Source organism: Diplotaxodon limnothrissa, linkage group LG6 (genome assembly GCF_057381915.1).
Source record: "Diplotaxodon limnothrissa isolate DT_005_m linkage group LG6, D_limnothrissa_male_GT1.1, whole genome shotgun sequence".
In the NCBI taxonomy this organism is placed as follows: domain Eukaryota; kingdom Metazoa; phylum Chordata; class Actinopteri; order Cichliformes; family Cichlidae; genus Diplotaxodon; species Diplotaxodon limnothrissa.
This window is the reverse complement of record NC_140601.1, coordinates 13310824-13326872: the sequence shown is the minus strand read 5'-3', so window position 1 is coordinate 13326872 and position 16049 is coordinate 13310824. Positions and strand designations below refer to the sequence as shown.

At 41.3% G+C, this 16049-nt stretch overlaps 1 protein-coding gene across 1 annotated transcript in view; it reads right to left on the bottom strand.

Moving 5' to 3' along the window:
* The window catches only part of LOC146630244 (uncharacterized), a 36798-nt gene that overhangs the window by 11349 nt on the left and 9400 nt on the right, over nucleotides 1-16049 (bottom strand). The window contains exons 12-49 of the mRNA XM_085356560.1: nucleotides 15827-15910; nucleotides 15652-15708; nucleotides 14811-14864; nucleotides 14642-14695; nucleotides 14476-14529; nucleotides 14339-14392; nucleotides 14202-14255; nucleotides 14068-14112; nucleotides 13199-13252; nucleotides 10801-10845; nucleotides 10672-10725; nucleotides 10541-10585; nucleotides 10412-10465; nucleotides 10277-10321; nucleotides 10142-10195; nucleotides 8392-8436; nucleotides 8086-8247; nucleotides 7933-7986; nucleotides 7797-7850; nucleotides 7661-7705; nucleotides 5815-5868; nucleotides 5658-5702; nucleotides 5529-5582; nucleotides 4168-4221; nucleotides 4012-4065; nucleotides 3820-3927; nucleotides 3646-3735; nucleotides 3497-3550; nucleotides 2581-2688; nucleotides 2288-2395; nucleotides 2141-2194; nucleotides 1999-2052; nucleotides 1522-1629; nucleotides 1393-1446; nucleotides 1246-1299; nucleotides 1102-1155; nucleotides 964-1017; nucleotides 732-839 (exon numbers count right to left, since the gene is read on the bottom strand). Of these exons, the coding sequence (XP_085212686.1) occupies nucleotides 732-839; nucleotides 964-1017; nucleotides 1102-1155; nucleotides 1246-1299; nucleotides 1393-1446; nucleotides 1522-1629; nucleotides 1999-2052; nucleotides 2141-2194; nucleotides 2288-2395; nucleotides 2581-2688; nucleotides 3497-3550; nucleotides 3646-3735; nucleotides 3820-3927; nucleotides 4012-4065; nucleotides 4168-4221; nucleotides 5529-5582; nucleotides 5658-5702; nucleotides 5815-5868; nucleotides 7661-7705; nucleotides 7797-7850; nucleotides 7933-7986; nucleotides 8086-8247; nucleotides 8392-8436; nucleotides 10142-10195; nucleotides 10277-10321; nucleotides 10412-10465; nucleotides 10541-10585; nucleotides 10672-10725; nucleotides 10801-10845; nucleotides 13199-13252; nucleotides 14068-14112; nucleotides 14202-14255; nucleotides 14339-14392; nucleotides 14476-14529; nucleotides 14642-14695; nucleotides 14811-14864; nucleotides 15652-15708; nucleotides 15827-15910 (2436 nt within the window). The remainder of the gene's footprint in view (nucleotides 1-731; nucleotides 840-963; nucleotides 1018-1101; nucleotides 1156-1245; nucleotides 1300-1392; nucleotides 1447-1521; nucleotides 1630-1998; nucleotides 2053-2140; nucleotides 2195-2287; nucleotides 2396-2580; nucleotides 2689-3496; nucleotides 3551-3645; nucleotides 3736-3819; nucleotides 3928-4011; nucleotides 4066-4167; nucleotides 4222-5528; nucleotides 5583-5657; nucleotides 5703-5814; nucleotides 5869-7660; nucleotides 7706-7796; nucleotides 7851-7932; nucleotides 7987-8085; nucleotides 8248-8391; nucleotides 8437-10141; nucleotides 10196-10276; nucleotides 10322-10411; nucleotides 10466-10540; nucleotides 10586-10671; nucleotides 10726-10800; nucleotides 10846-13198; nucleotides 13253-14067; nucleotides 14113-14201; nucleotides 14256-14338; nucleotides 14393-14475; nucleotides 14530-14641; nucleotides 14696-14810; nucleotides 14865-15651; nucleotides 15709-15826; nucleotides 15911-16049) is intronic.

The following is a 16049-nucleotide window of genomic DNA, read 5'->3' as shown; positions in this document are numbered from 1 at the left end:
CCTAAGTCTTAAGCTAGTAGTAAAGTCTTTAGCTAATTGCTAAATGCTTTTTTTGCTAGCCTTATTTTTATAGTTCTTTCTGAGGCCCATATTCATCAAGGTTTGATCTGCTGTGCATTAAGAGATGCTCTACTGAATACCTTGATTGTAACAAGTAGTTTTTTGAGTTATTGTTGTCTTCATATGAGCTCTGATTATTCTCTCTTTTTGGCATCAACAAGGCGTTTTCAGAAAACTGCTGCTCACTGGATATTTTCTCTTTTTCAGACCATTCTTTGTCTGGAGATGACTGTGTGTGTAAATCCCAGTAGACTGGCAGTTTCTGAAATGCTCCAGCCTAATACCAGCCTATCTGGAACCATCAACAAATCTACATTCGAAGTCACTTAGATCACTTTTGCTATCCATTCTGATGCTCAGTTCTACATGCCTAAATGCACTTCCCAACAGTTCCCGACATGTGACTGGAGCATTGAATATGTGAAAAGATTGTGTTAATAAGCAATTGAACAGGTTTCCAACAAGTGGTTGGAGTAGGAGTAGGATTTCCTGCTTGTCTAGTACATTAAACAGTATAGGAAGGGAAGAATGTTAGGGTACCACAAACTATATTAAACGTAATCAGGCAATCAAAGATTTTCATAGTGTATTACAGTGGTTTGGGTTGACTAGTATTATAATACTGATAAACACTTAAATAGTATGTTTTTTTTGTCATGAATGTCGCTTACAGCATTGCCTTTGGCTCCATCCTCCCCTGGGGTGCCTCTAGCTCCTGGAGGACCAGACATTCCTGGAGGACCCGTATCTCCCTTCTCCCCTTGTTCTCCTTTTGCTCCCTAAAACAACAAAAGAACAGAGTAAGTGATCATCTTGGGTATGTCAAAGGAAAAGAGAAAAAAATTGAGTATTATAAATGGATTAAAGGATGTCCGTGCCTTCCAAATAAGCAAACAAACTCACTGGCTTTCCTGAAACACCAACTGCTCCAGGATCACCTGCCTCACCATCCTCACCCTAAGAGGGAAGGCAAATTAGGTGTAAGATCATCTGGAAAGAGCATCAATATCTAAAAGCTGTTTTATTTGTTATTTTCTTTACCTTCTCTCCAACAACACCTGGCTGCCCAATCATCCCGGGACGACCAGGTGGCCCCTGTTCACCACAGAGACTTTTTAATTTCATCAAAACGTAAATCAAGCGCTTGACTAAATGCAGATCCACAAATATGCCTGTGAGACTTACCTGCCCCCCAATAGGTCCTTGAGATCCAGAAGGTCCTTGTTGTCCAGGTGGACCCTAAATTATGTGATGAGACAGAAACAAGTTTACTGATTATAGAAAATGGAGTGGAAAAAATGTGGCAAATAATAAAACAGATTAAGAGCTCACCATCAGTCCCACATGGCCACTCTCGCCTTTTTCTCCTGGTAGGCCAGGCATGCCCTTGGAGAACACATACAGCATTATATGACGAGAGTGCAGACTTTATTGTTTGCCTTCATAAAATAAGAGTCTCACCTGTAATCCTATTGGTCCTGTAGAGCCCTTGAAGCCTCTGGGACCTTCATCTCCTTTGGGGCCATACATGCCCTGTTGGCCCCGAGGACCTGGCAAACCATCTAGACCCTGTTATGCAGGGGAGAGTGAGAAATGTCTTTATGACTGAAATTGTTTATTTAACTTTCTGAAATGATGTAATTCCCACTAAACCTGTTTGACTGAGAGAGACAACAAACTGTGAAGTATCAGTACAAAGTACCAAATGGAAATAATTTATGAAGGGATTGATCTGATGGGTAAATTATTTATACGTCAGATGTTTGGTACCCATACTACTGGTAAGAATACAATACAGTTTCATCATGAAATACACACCACGGTAAATAAAAAACTACAAAGTGAAAAGCTAGCTGAAGAATTGACACTGACAGTGTAAATTGAGACATTTCAATTTTCAAAACCCTCAAAATGAAAAAATGAGAGAAGCAAACTCACCGGAAGTCCAGGCTGACCTATCGGCCCCTGGGGGCCAGTAGGCCCTGGAGGCCCCTGTGAGGAGAGAGGGAAGATGAAACAAACATGTATGATCATGTTTTTGTGCACTATTGAGTATGTACGTCTGCGGCTCCAGACTCACTCCTTCTCCTTTGTCTCCTTTGCTGCCTTTCTGTCCAGGTTTTCCCTGCTCTCCCTGTGGACACATACAGAGGACACAGCTTATAACAACAGTACAGACACATACTCACCCATCCCCTCCGGCTCATACAGGTGCATTTGGTTTTACCTTATCCCCGTCCTCTCCTGCAGGTCCCGCAGTGCCCATTGCCCCAAGCATCCCTACAGGTCCCTGGTCCCCATCCTGACCTGCCGGTCCTATTGGACCCTTCTCTCCCTGGGACACAAATACACACATTTAATTCCTGTTATTCTGTACAAAAACATATCAATAGTAAAAACTAACAATCCAACCAAAGACAGACTACTTTGATGGATCTTTGTTTTTCATCCATGCTGCTTATGAAAATGGACCAAATGGGCAAATATAATATAAGAACATAGAAGATTAGATGTAATTACAGGCTCCCCCTTCTCTCCCATTGGTCCAGGTCCTCCAATTGCTCCGGCCCTACCAGGCTGTCCAATGGCACCAGCTGGTCCTGGAGGGCCCCTCTCACCCGTTGGCCCCTGGAAACAATCAGTACACCATGTTGACACTTGAATGCTTAAAAAACAGGGGGTTTTTTTAGTCATTGTAGGAAAATAATAGCACTTGACATAAATAACATATATGCCAAATACTATTTGAAAAGTGCTTTTGGCTTTTTCTTTTTAGGTTTTACTTCAACCACACATGCACATTGGAGCTACAAACTGTGTTTGCTAAGGCAGCAACATGAATGACTTGATGTTTTCTGGTTTGGCTGTTTTAAAGAAAATGATTAGCTTTTTATTGGGGCAGGAGAGTATTTGTCATACAGTCACCATTTCTCTCAGGACCATTTTAGTTGAGATCGGACTGTTTTATCCATCTGCAGCAAATTATGTTTGTCAGTATATTCTGCCAAAAAGCAGGAAAGTAACAGCAAGAATCCCTGACAGAACAATGGACATTACTTTGATTGTCAGCAAGGGTTGAGCCACAAAGTGGCTTGCACAGGCAGTAGCGACTGTATCTATCAGTGTGCCATGAGTGTGATTTACCAAGAGGAAGCAAAAAAAGGGTAACAGCTGTGCCATTAGCTAATGTAGGACTGCATTAAGATCTGCTGGGATTACTAACCACGCTTGACTCTGATACTTGGGTTTGTATTCAAGATCTCTCAAGTGGTTTCTCTCCATTGTGTCATTTCTGTCTTTGTTTAATTTTTTATAGTGAATATGTGAATCGGAAATCACCTGATCACAGTCTAGCAAAAATGGTTAAAATGTTTGAAATATTCTACTTTATAACTATGCAACAAACAGAAACCCAGAAGACATGCTGTAGACTCACTATGGCTCCTGGTGACCCACGAGGTCCCGATCCACCTTTCAGACCAGGAGGTCCCTGGAAATATCACACATCATTTTGAATTTATATCTTATATTATTCCTAATCTTAAGAAAGTAAGAACTAAATATTAATGTGTGTGTGTGTGTTACCATAATGCCCGGGGCTCCTCTGCTCCCTCTGAACCCTTTCATGCCTGGAGGTCCATTTTTCCCAGATGTCCCATGTAAACCGGGGTCCCCCTGAGAGGAAATGAAAAGCATAGTGAAATTGAAGCATGCGTTGTGTTTCTATCATACACTGTGGACCTGCGAATGTGGACTGACCTTTCCACCTTCCTTCCCAGCAGTCCCAGGTAAACCATGCTCTCCAGGTACACCTGGTGCTCCTGGGTGACCTCGGTCCCCTGGTGAGCCGGGCTCTCCTGATTTGCCCTGAAAAAAATATAACAATGTGACTGGCTCAGTAATACCAATGAAAACATTCAGCACATGAAGGATTCACACTTTCGTGCTTACCTGAGGCCCCACCACACCTGAAGGTCCTGGGGGTCCAGTCTTTCCTTGGAATCCCTGCAGCATAGAAAATATGGAAATAAAGCATGTTCAGATGAGTTTTTGTGTGTGGGGAGACAAAAAGAACATCTTTAACCAACGACCCATGACCTCACTCACCGGCTCTCCTCTTTGGCCTGGGTGACCTGGAAGCCCATCTTTCCCAGCTGGACCCTACACACAGAGACACTTGGTGAGAAATGAAGCTCAGGAAGTTAAATATGAGGTGGTAAAATACCCTTCACCTTCAACCTTTTAAACAAGTCATGAACCTGGTAATAGTTTAGAATTGTAGAATATCAAATAATCACTTGGAGGTCAAATTCATCTTTGTTTTGTTTACTGTACAGAATTTCAGCTTGATCTACAAACTCGGTTTCCTCCTAACTTGGTCTATTTTCTTCTTGCAAGAAGAAGTTGTAAACAGCAATGAATCAGTTCTAAATGTACATCTATGTCAAAAAAAGTCTCCACAGCACCATTTGCAGTCCTGTGAAAAACTAAATGCACTCTTAATGCGTCCACAGGATTTAAGAGGATAAAGAGCAATCAGGAGCAGGTAATCAAATGCACTTGATTAAATGATCATCAACAAGCACAAGCACCTCTATAAAAGCAGATGTTTTGGTAGTTTAATGGTCTGGTGCATTTGGATATGCGTTAACATAATACCACAATCTTCCTGGGAGTGGATGTCCTAGCAGATTCACCCCAAGATTAGACTCTGCAGGCCTCAGTTAACAGGTTACATCTTAACATTCACGACTTTCTAAAAGAACGTTTGCAAAGTTTTATCAGAACAAACCAGAAGACTTCTGGAACCATGTTGAGAACAAAGGGGAGATGTTTGGCTATGACACATGCGCACAGCGCCATGTTTGGGGAAAAACATCTCATACCACCTGTCAAACGCAGTGATGGAGGGCTGGGGATTTGGACTCATTTTGCAGTCACAGGACCTGGGCATCTTGCAGTCAGTGAGTTAAACATGAATGCCTCTGTTTATCAAACTATTCCAGAATTAAATCTGAGAAAATCTGTGACAACTGAAGTTTGGCTGAAACTGGGTCATGTAACATGACCACGATCTAAAGCACAGCAGTAAATCTACAACAGAACGGCTGGAAAACAAAAGAATCAAGGTGTTACAAAGGCCTGGTCAAACAACACGTCTGAATCTAGTTCAAATACTAAATTGGGACCTTAAATAGAGCTGTTCATAAATGAATGCTCGTAAACCTCAATGAGCTAAAGCAAAACTGTAAAGAAAAGTGGACCAAAATTCCTCCACAATCCTATGAGAGACTAATGAAGACATGCAGAAAAGGATTATTTCAAGTTATTGCTGCTGAAAGCGGTTCTGAATCATGTACTTAATTTTTCACAGGACTGCATACACTCCTGAGAAAAAAACTTTTTTTCACATCACTGTATGTGTGAAATTTTGTGAATGTGTCTACATATCTCTGTACTGCACTCACAACTGCTCCTTTAGGTCCCGGCTCTCCATTCCTTCCTTGTAGCCCTTGAGGTCCCTAAAAAACAGAAAATAGCCTATAAACAGCAAAATCTAAAGATAAGATAATATAGGTTAAAAGTATTTTTCTTACCCTTTCTCCAGATGGCCCTGGTGGGCCATCATGTCCTGAAGCACCCTATGAAAATATAAGAGAGAAGAAGAACAAGGAGGCGGTAATGGGTAAAAATATTAAACCATAGCTAATGGTGACAGGATTTTGCCATTGGCTAACAATACAGTCAACAAACCTTTTCTCCTGATTTACCAGTAGGCCCTCTCGCTCCCCTGGCACCTCGTGCACCCTGCCAAAGAAGAAACTTCAAAGTTAGGGCAAACAAACCTGTACAGATCTGAGAAGGAAGATAGTCAGTGCGTCTGCAGAGGCATGTACATTACTGCTGGGCAAGTGGCAACCTGTGAGGCTCAAAAACAAAAAAGTCAATGGGGAAGTGCCAAAATGTAATTTTTTGAACAGCCACTAGAGGCTTCCTGTTAAAGTGGGCCGGTGAATAAATTTAGAGCAGATGTAACCATATTTAAAGCTTCAATTACAGTTTTTTATAGCTAATTTAGTCCTTCGTGACAACAGTAAAGGCCTGGAGTTTTTGATAACTCACCTGTTTAATTCATTTTGAAGGCTTAAAGTTAGAGTCACAGCCTTTCTGCACACTTTTGACAGATGTGCAAATGCAGGGAGCTGTAGCAGCGAGCTTTCTGCCAGCCTTAAACTCCTCTAATCTGAGTCACCAAACTGTCTCTCTCGCCTGTGTTTGTTGTGTCTGATGCTTGTTTGTTACTTTGGCCTAATTAGCAGATACGTGTGGCTATGCTCTTCACCCATAAATTCAGAATTTTGCTAACCAGGCTTGATCGCTGATGAATCGACACTCTTTACACTCTGGAGCATGGGAGTGACAAAACACTGATGTTTTAAAACAGGGCTTCACAAACCGATTGGTGACATCATCACGGCGATGACCATATTTTCTACACAGTATGGCTCAATTTCTTTCAAGAGAGGAGAGGACAGGAGAAGAAACCATTTTGGGAAAGATGTGAAGATGTGCAGATGTGATGGTAAAATTCTTCATGCATCGGATTTTATCTGAATGGAGATGTGCTCCATCTTTCTGAACAGTGTGTCCATAAATGTGGCAACGGCAATGTGCCAGTTTTACTACACAGGTAGTACTTTCAGATGTTTATATGTCGATCTTTCTGTGGAGAGATTTTGTCACTGCCATAATATCTGTGCAACATACAGCCACAGAAATTTGCAAATGAGTTCAAAATGAGGGCTGATTCTGATGATTGCTGCTTTGTGAAAACTCAGCCATGTTGCAGCTGATGTGACATGTTGATAAGAGGGTCTCTTCAATGCAGGCTGTAGCTGAAGACGTACAAAAAAAAGGTTACAAAAAAGAACAAAATTATATAGACTATGATCAAATCAGCCAATGTTCTTGTCCCTCTTCAATTTATATTAAAAACATCATAATATTTTTTTCATTTGTGACTAAGAATTTTGTATAAAGTATTTACATCTTTTACTTTACGGTACTGTGAAATTCAAATACATGCTATTCAGAAATCGCCACTAATTGTCTTTTGCAATATTAAACCTTTTTATTAGTCTATGTTCCAATATAGGACTTTGCAAGAGTGCAGGATTTCTTTTTTGTTTCACTTTTTAACTAGCCAAAACTTTTATGTTTGTTTCAAATCACAGAGTCTGATTCATCTTGATGGTAAGAAAGGCCACTGAAATTTCCAGGCTTTTATCTTTAATAGTTTTTGAGATACTCATGTTCAGACATTGCTGCAGATTTCAATGAGAGAAGAAAAGGCCTGAAAATGGGTCAATTGTTTTTCAAAAAAGCATGCCTTGAAAACTATTTGATATATGACGCAAAAATTTCACCAAAATCATCATATTTATTTTTGCACCATAAAACTTTTATGGAAATGAACGATTCAAGCAGAAAGCCCGTGCTGATTTGAGCCAGAATGACCCCGACATAAAGTGAGACAATGGCATCCTTGACCGTGTCCTTTCTGCCATTACTCAAATATCTGTTTTGAGACGATACTCACATTTGGTCCCCTCTGGCCTGCACTTCCTGGTTGTCCTGCAGGGCCCTGATTTAGAGGACAAAAGAAGAATATTGAAGGAAATAGCATCATCATTTTTCAGAGAAAATATCATCACGATGTCAAACCCTCCACTTACTTTTTTCCCTTTTTCTCCCAAAGCTCCCACTGAACCAGGAAACCCATCAGATCCCTGGGAGGAAAAAGACGCATAGATTTGCTTTGCGTACATTATATCTTCAACATCTGGTTTACTTTCATTCAGTTTAGTTCACCTTTGGCCCCTGTCGCCCTGGAAATCCTGGCAGTCCCGGTACTCCCAGTTTACCCTAAAAAGAGAGGCAGCATGACTCCTAATACATGTTGTGCAATATGAGTTAGGATTATTCACTGATACTTTTACTGATCAGCTATGATTTGCTCTGTACCTTCTCTCCGGGAATACCAATAAGTCCAGCCTCCCCCTGGGGACCCAACTGGCCTTTGGGACCTTCAGGTCCATCTTCGCCTCGAGACCCTGGTGCTCCATTGTCCCCAACATCCCCCTTTGCCCCCATCTCCCCCTTGGCCCCTGGAAAACCATCCTCTCCCTGCAGGCACAGCAAAGGAGAGGAGACAGGAAGACAAAGGAATGTCCAGATAATTTAACAGACAGCCTAAACAGATGGTTCTGGAACAAATACCTTGTATACTGTATTTTAGAACAAATTGCGCTGTTTCTCTGTCTTTGTTACCTTCTCTCCTTTGCTGCCCTTTAAACCTCTGAGCCCATCTGCTCCCTGTCAAACAGGAAGATAGACAACAAAGCTGGAAGTCAACAAGTAAAGAGAGAACACATGATACAATGTCACAGTTGGCTGTTCCTGACTTTAGCTTATGGTGAAATCCAATGTGGAAGAATAATACATTTTGAGTACGCTGACAAATCCTGATCAGTCACAATAGTAAAAACTGATTCCTCTCGCAGCACATGTACAATCTGTTTTTAAAGCTGGTGTGCTGGAAGCAAAAATAGGAGAAAATGGTGAGGACCTGAGTCACTCATAGGGTGAAACTGAGATGACTGGGTCAGAGCATCTCTGTAGCAGCAGGTCTTGTGGCGTGTTCCCAGCATGCACTCCTTTATACCTTCCAAATGTGTTCCAGGAAGGGACAAACTGGGAACCGGCGATTGAGTCATCAGCGCCCATGGCACATAAATGCACACGTAGAGCTACAGTAGTACAAACTGCAACAAAAACACGTTGCTGGCTCTGACAGAAAGGTGACAGAACATGCAGTGCATCACAGCTTACAGAGCTGCATAAACCTTTCAGAGAACCCGTGCTGACCCCTCTCCACTGCTACAATGGGCACTTGAGCGTTGTTCACCTGGGGCAGCGATGGCAGCAGGAAGCAATGTTCTGCTCGGAAACCTTGGCGTTCATGTGGATATTACTTTGGCGAGTACCACTTCCCTGTACATGGTTAGAGACCACATACACACTTTCATGGCAGATGTATTCCCTAATAACAATGGCCTCTTTAAACAGGGTAATGCTTCCTGCTACAGATTATTCAGGAATAGACTGAGGAACATCACAAAGTGTTCACTCTGTGTTTATCATTAGTTATTATTAATCTCTGGCTCTCTTCCACAGAGTGTCTTTTGTCCTGTCTGCCTCCCCATCTGTTGTTACATAGGGCCTGCTCCTGCTGGAGGTTTCTCCCTGTTAAAAGGAAGTTTTTCCTTCCCACTGTCGTTAAGCACGTGCTCGTATCTGATTGGGGTTTTCTGTCATTGTAGGGTCTTTACCTTAAAACAGTGGTTCTTAACCTTGTTGGAGGTACCGAACCCCACCAGATTCATATGCGCATTCACTGAACCCCTCTTTACTGAAAAATAAAATATGATTTTTTTTTTCAAATTGAAGACATAGATCTGTTTTTTACTGGTGCACAAAATGAGCCGTGCATGTCACGGCGGAAGCTCTGCCGAACCCCTGAGACCGACTCACCGATCCCCTAGGGTTAGATCGAACCCAGGTTAAGAACCTCTGCCTTAAAATATATAACGTGCCTTGACACAACAGTTGGGATCAAGTTGAATTGATTTCAAATTCTTTAGACCTCAGTGGGATTTTTCTCTCTGACAACCCACTCGCAAGTTACAAGACTTAGTGGTCAGAGAAGTCCATGCTTTGGTGAGTCTGATTTGGACCTGCACTATATCAGGCGTGCAGTTTTGATATTGTGGATATTGTATGCTATAAATTCACTGAATTGTAAAAATGTTTTCTTTTTAGAACTTCATATATCTTCACAGAGAAGTTTCCTCTGTCAGTGCTGCTGTAGTGTCAGTTGATACTGGTATCATGTGGTTACATACACATAAGATTAACCCTACTAACTGGAAACCTCACTCTGCCTTTTAACATATCCAGAAATATACAAATTAATGGATTCATATATCCATATATCTCCAAACCAGGTTGCATTTTCTACCTTAACTCCTCGTTGCCCAGGGTATCCAACAGGCCCTTGGACACCTGGAGGACCCTAGAAATGAGCATATTCACATATTATAGTCAGCTGTAATACCATGAAAACAACATAAATCCTCAGAGACAACAAACTTACTGGCAGTCCTTTTTCCCCCGGGGTACCTTCTCGTCCAGGGTGACCCTGTAGACAAGACGATGTGTGAAGTTGAGGGAGTGCATCATGTCACAAGCGATCACAAAAGTAAAGAAATACAAGTGTGCATTTACTGACTGGGGGCCCGTCATTTCCTGGCAAGCCTCTCATCCCCTTCTTCCCTTGAGGACCCTGTGAGACAAAGATGAGTCAGTCAACTGAGATTCTCTTTGCTCTGAGGAAAGAATCCAAGTAAAAGACTCTCACTTTTTCTCCTGGCAGCCCTACTAACCCCTGAGGACCAGGAAAACCCTGGAGCAGAGACAGAGGATTAGTATTTCCTTAGATACATGTATGCAGCTGAGTTACATTTGTGAGTGTATGTTCACTGCTTTTACAATGATTCCAGGGTTGCCCTGCTGTCCGGGTGCTCCTACTTCTCCTGGCGGTCCCTGTCACAGAGGAGACATGATGTCATCAGAACAGATCAACATAGATCTGGGGTCTTCAGCGTTTATATTACTTACTATATTTCCCTTTGAACCCTGAGCCCCATCAATTCCTCGAATGCCCTGTGAGAAGAAAAAGGATGGCGGTTAAAGAAGGAGACTACATTTTTTTTATATCCTCAAATCTACTTATGTGGCCTCTAACCAAAATATTTAAAGCACATGAGGTTTTTGTTCAGAATAATAGGACTCTGGTTAAAGACGTGCATTGTTTTGTGGGCCGACTGTGAGCTGCTACTTCCTGTGTAAGATAATTCCTTTGCATGAGGTGTACTTTCTGCCACCAACTTTCTCTGTCGTATGAACTCTTTACTCCTACAAAAAAAAATAATGTCTGAGTAAACAAAGAAGCCATGCAGCTGCCATTGTTTAGATTTCTCTGGAACTATAAGCTGAAACATTATCAGATTAAGTCCTAAGTGAAAAAGAGAACTGAAAAAATGAAACAAACATTTTACATATTTAAATATTTTGATAAATATTTGCTGATTTGTTTCTATTCTTTTTTTCTAATTCATTTGTTGAGGAAAATGAGCAAAAATCACATGTTTGTGTGAGGAAAACATACAATACAGTCCATAAGTATTCGAACAATCGCTTAAAAAAATCAAAAAATCGAGATGGGATTGAAGGTCGGACTTTTAGCTTTAAGCTTTAAAGTATAGCATTAACTGTTCAGGAATAAGGCTTTTTCTTTTTCATAAAATCCCATTTTCAGAGGCTATTTCAGCAAAATTTTGTGTTTCCTCCCTTGAGATGCCCTCAGAGCTGTGCAGACTCTTTTAGATGTTGTGTGTCTCTTACCTGGCTTTCCTCTTCTTGAGTATAACCCCTGGTTTTCACCTTGTAAAGGTGTCTCTGGACTGTAGGCCTTGACAATGATTCATCTACATCCTTGATAATGTTCCTAGTTGGCTTTCTTTACCAAGGAAAGAATTTAGCAATCCACTTCAGTTGTCTTCCATGGTCTCAGGTTTCAAGTCTTTTGATGTCGATGAGGTGGTCAGTGCATTCCTACATTTTAAGAATCTACCAGATTGTTGGTTTGGTTATCTCTGATAGGCTTATTTTGATTTTTCATCCTTCTTGACTTGCATCAACATTTCTTTGGGCCTTATATCGAGAATTCCAGTGAACGACTACCAAGAAAAGATGAACAACGCTGGGAACCCACTCCTGTCATGAGCTTAACTTGTCATGGCTAACTGAGGGAACAGGACTCACGGCCATAAGGCTGCTTGTCACTCAACTGTCCAGTAACTTTTGAGCATGTGAAAATGGTGGACTGTGTATAAAAATAGCTGTTATTCATAAACAGTTGTAACCCCTGAATTAAAGACAAAAGGCTGCACTTCAATCAGATCTCGATTGTTTTTAACATCCACTGTGGTGGTGTGCAGAGGTAAAACTATTGCTTGTGAAGCAATAAGCTACAATTAAACACTTCAGGTAACTTTTGATCAGTCCTGCACATTGTTTTAGAGGCATTTTTGTCCTTTTCTTTGTACAAAACAGCTTCAGACTGGATTTACTCACATAAACTGTGCACGTCAGGTCTGTCGACAGCATTTCTAACACTTTTGCTCTTGCACTGAACTCTGTCGATAGCTGTTCTTAAATTTTGTCCATCTGTATACAGTCTGTTCTTTAGAGATGGTTCTATAACCAATTCCAGCTTGATCAGCATCAACACCTTTCTGTCTGGAGTCCTCCTGCTCACACCTGGTTGTCATCCCATGTGAATCTAATTTCAACTTCCAGTGTACTCGTAATAGTAGAAGTGTCCCTTTCACTGATATGTAATATTCGATGGCGTTATAATCTAATGATATTTCAGGTCATTATTAGAATTTTTAAGTGTCCTTCAGCTGTAAGGAGGAGGGTGTATTTCCCCTACATTTGTTTTTCTAAAGCTTGTTACATAAAACCCCTGGGACTGGAAACAATTTAAAAATGATCAACTGCACCACTGGTTTAGGTATACCACCTTTCCTGCTTGAGGCTTTTAAAGCGTAATGAACCAACATCAATGAATATATTTAAACAAAGCAAAGAGCATTGTCGGATGCCGACAAGCGTGAACGTGTGTTGCTACAAGTGCAAACAGACGTTACACAAAATGAAACGGCTTCAGGCCAGCAAACAGTCTCTTTCTCAGATAAGAATTACATAACACAATGTTAACAAATGGAGAAGGGGTGCAACTTTGTGATTAGGTATTATCTCCTGCAATTATCTGATAGTTACACCACAGCTGGATTCATGCAGCTGATGTAAAAGAGGGTTTTTTTCATGGCTAAACACAGAGTTGGCACAGAGCTGTAATCACTCTTATCTTACATTGTCTGTTGTTGTTAGCTGTAGATCTTAATGTGTGAAAAGGTGGTGCATTAAAAAGGATAAGGTTCACACTCACTTGCATGCCTGGGGGACCGGGCCGACCTCTGGGGCCAGTCATACCTCTGGGTCCCTGAAACACAGATCAGTTAATATAAATAAGATAATGTAGCATGCAGTAGAGATTGTGCACCATCCTGCAGCCACATTTTAGCACCGCTTTCTGTTGCAAACTTAAGTCTCAAACTGACTGGTTCTTACATAGCACTCAAAGTGCTTACGTCATTCGTACGAGCCCTTTTTTTTTTTATCTAACGTTAATACACACTCACAACCTAAGGTTAATTTTATTTTAATCACACAAATCGACAAGAGCTGCAATGGTAAAGAGCAAACTGCCTCCACGACATAAACAATTGCATCATACTACTAACACTATGTCAGTTCTTTGCAAGTATCTGCACAAACAGCATGTTAACACAAAGCTATCCCAGAACCCAAAGTGAAGCTGAGTGTGTGTTCATTTCAGTCCAGCCTAAAGTTCAACAAGTAACAAAGGCAGTGATGAGCAGTCAGGCCTGTAGCCTGTGTTTCTACCTGTTCATGAATCAGTGTGGAGATCGCTTTAAAGTGACTTTGGGCTAGTTTTCATCTTTGTTTTCAGTTTTCAGCTTTGTGTTTGTACGTGAACACTAACAGAAAGATCACGTGTGTCTTCATTAGGACGACGATTTGTGTCGGTGTTGATAATTATGTGACGGTGTGTTCCAGGTCATGTTACCGAGAAAGTAATCTACTTTCTCCAGTGAGTAATTAAGTAGCATACTTTATTACATTTAAGAAAAGTTTAAAAAAATGTGTAATACATCACTCACTGACTCCAAAACTGGCAAATGGTCTAACTGAATATGCTGAATGGCACTAAGGTGTGTTTTTGTAAACACTCACAGCATCACCTGGTTGTCCTCTCGGCCCAAGTGGCCCCTGAGAACCCTGTTTTTAAAAAAAAAGCAAACATGAATAACCATAAATAGAAGCACCTGCACACATAAAATACACCTACAACTGCCACGACCTCTCACCTTTTCTCCCAGCTCTCCAGGAGGACCTACAGGGCCTGGCTTCCCTCTGTCGCCCTGAGAAATTACACACATGGGAGCTGACAAGTGCTATTCAGAGTTATCTACTTAACAGGAACTTTTTCAGCCACATAACTTACGTTATGCCCTTTGTCTCCAGGGAGACCAGGCAAGCCATCAAATCCCCTGTCTCCCTTAAAGAAAGATGAAAAGGAGAAAGTTAATGTCTCAGTTTAAGGAGACGCAAAAGTGAGGTGTGACTGGGACTTTAGCTCACCTTTGCTCCAGTCTCCCCTATTTCACCACGACCCCCGTCTGCACCTGCTCGACCCTAAAAAACACACACAGACCCAGACATGGTAATAGTTTAGTCACAGAAATAACTACTTTAAATCCATGCTTATAACAGTTTCAACAATAAAAACTGTAGTAAGTATTCACACCCGTTTCCCAAGTCGCCCATTCTGACCGGAGATACCTGGCTGTCCTGGAGGGCCCTACAGGAAAAATAAAATCATCAAAGGAACGAGATCCAGGTGATATGTTGCCAGTGGTGAATTGTGTTAACAAACACAGTTTAACTGGTGCTCCAGTGTGTTTAAACTAACTTACTGGTGGTCCCATCTCACCAGTGGCTCCCTTCAGCCCAGAGGGGCCTGGTACACCCTGAGAAAAGAACATATTGATATTATTGACGTATTTATTTAATAGTAAGAATTTTTTTAAAAATTGCAAATTGCAAATATATATTTAAAAAAACAAAAAAAATGGAAATTGGAAGTGTTTTTTTAGGAAGAATACACACAGACAAATGAATGTTTCAGTTACATAAGCAACCACTCAACCTTTTAAATGCACATATGCACATACTACATGAATCAAATCTGTTTATGCACTCTCGTATACCAGGTTACAGGCGAAAAATGTGAACGATAGGTGCTATCGTATGCTGCAGATATTCACATAAATATATTTAATACATATTACAAGGTCACACAATCGTCACTGCATAGGTCATTAATGGTTAAATATAAGAGATGCACTCAGATTCTAGCCCTAAGGGCCTAAACCTGCATTCTTTTTGATGTCCAGCAGAGGGCGACTCAACTGGTTGTAAAGACTTCCAGTTGTATAGACATCTATGGAAAAAACGGCCCCTGATTCTGCTCTAGGTGACTTCAGTAAATGTTTTTCTTGCTTAGTTTATGAGCTCAGTTTCATGATTTTGGTCATAGGGAAGACAACATGGAGTAGATTTTGTGAATTAAGGTCATCTTTAGATTATCCAGGATATGCTCACTGCCCAACGACTTGTCAATCACAAGTCTGCAAACTTTCGTAAATTACTCCCTATGTCCTGCAAATGCTTCATCTGCCAAGTACTGTGTGAGAAATAACTTTTAAAATCCTCTGGGCTGCCAGAGTTTACATAAATAATGAAGGATGCACTCACCAGTGGCCCAGGTCTTCCCCTGAGGCCGAGTGGCCCTGGAGGTCCCTTCATAGCCAGCTAGGAGACAAAGAAGAACCAGTATAGAAGAGATAGTCTGGTTTTAATAATCTTCAGAGCTATATATAAGCTACACTTCTGAGTAAGCTGTATGTGCAGCATGCAACCGGTTGTATACCTTGGTCTGCTGAAGGATGGCCTGAGCTTGTGCTTCTTGTGCAGAAACCACAGAACCGGTCTTTGGATCGCCACCTGAGTGGAACTGCACACAGAGGCAAAGACACACACACAGTTGAGCGGACATGATACTCACAAGTTAAACTAAATACTCCTCCCAGTGGCCACTGCATTGCACTGCTGCTCTGGTCTTGCATAAGAAGGTGCAGATGGAAGGCATTTTG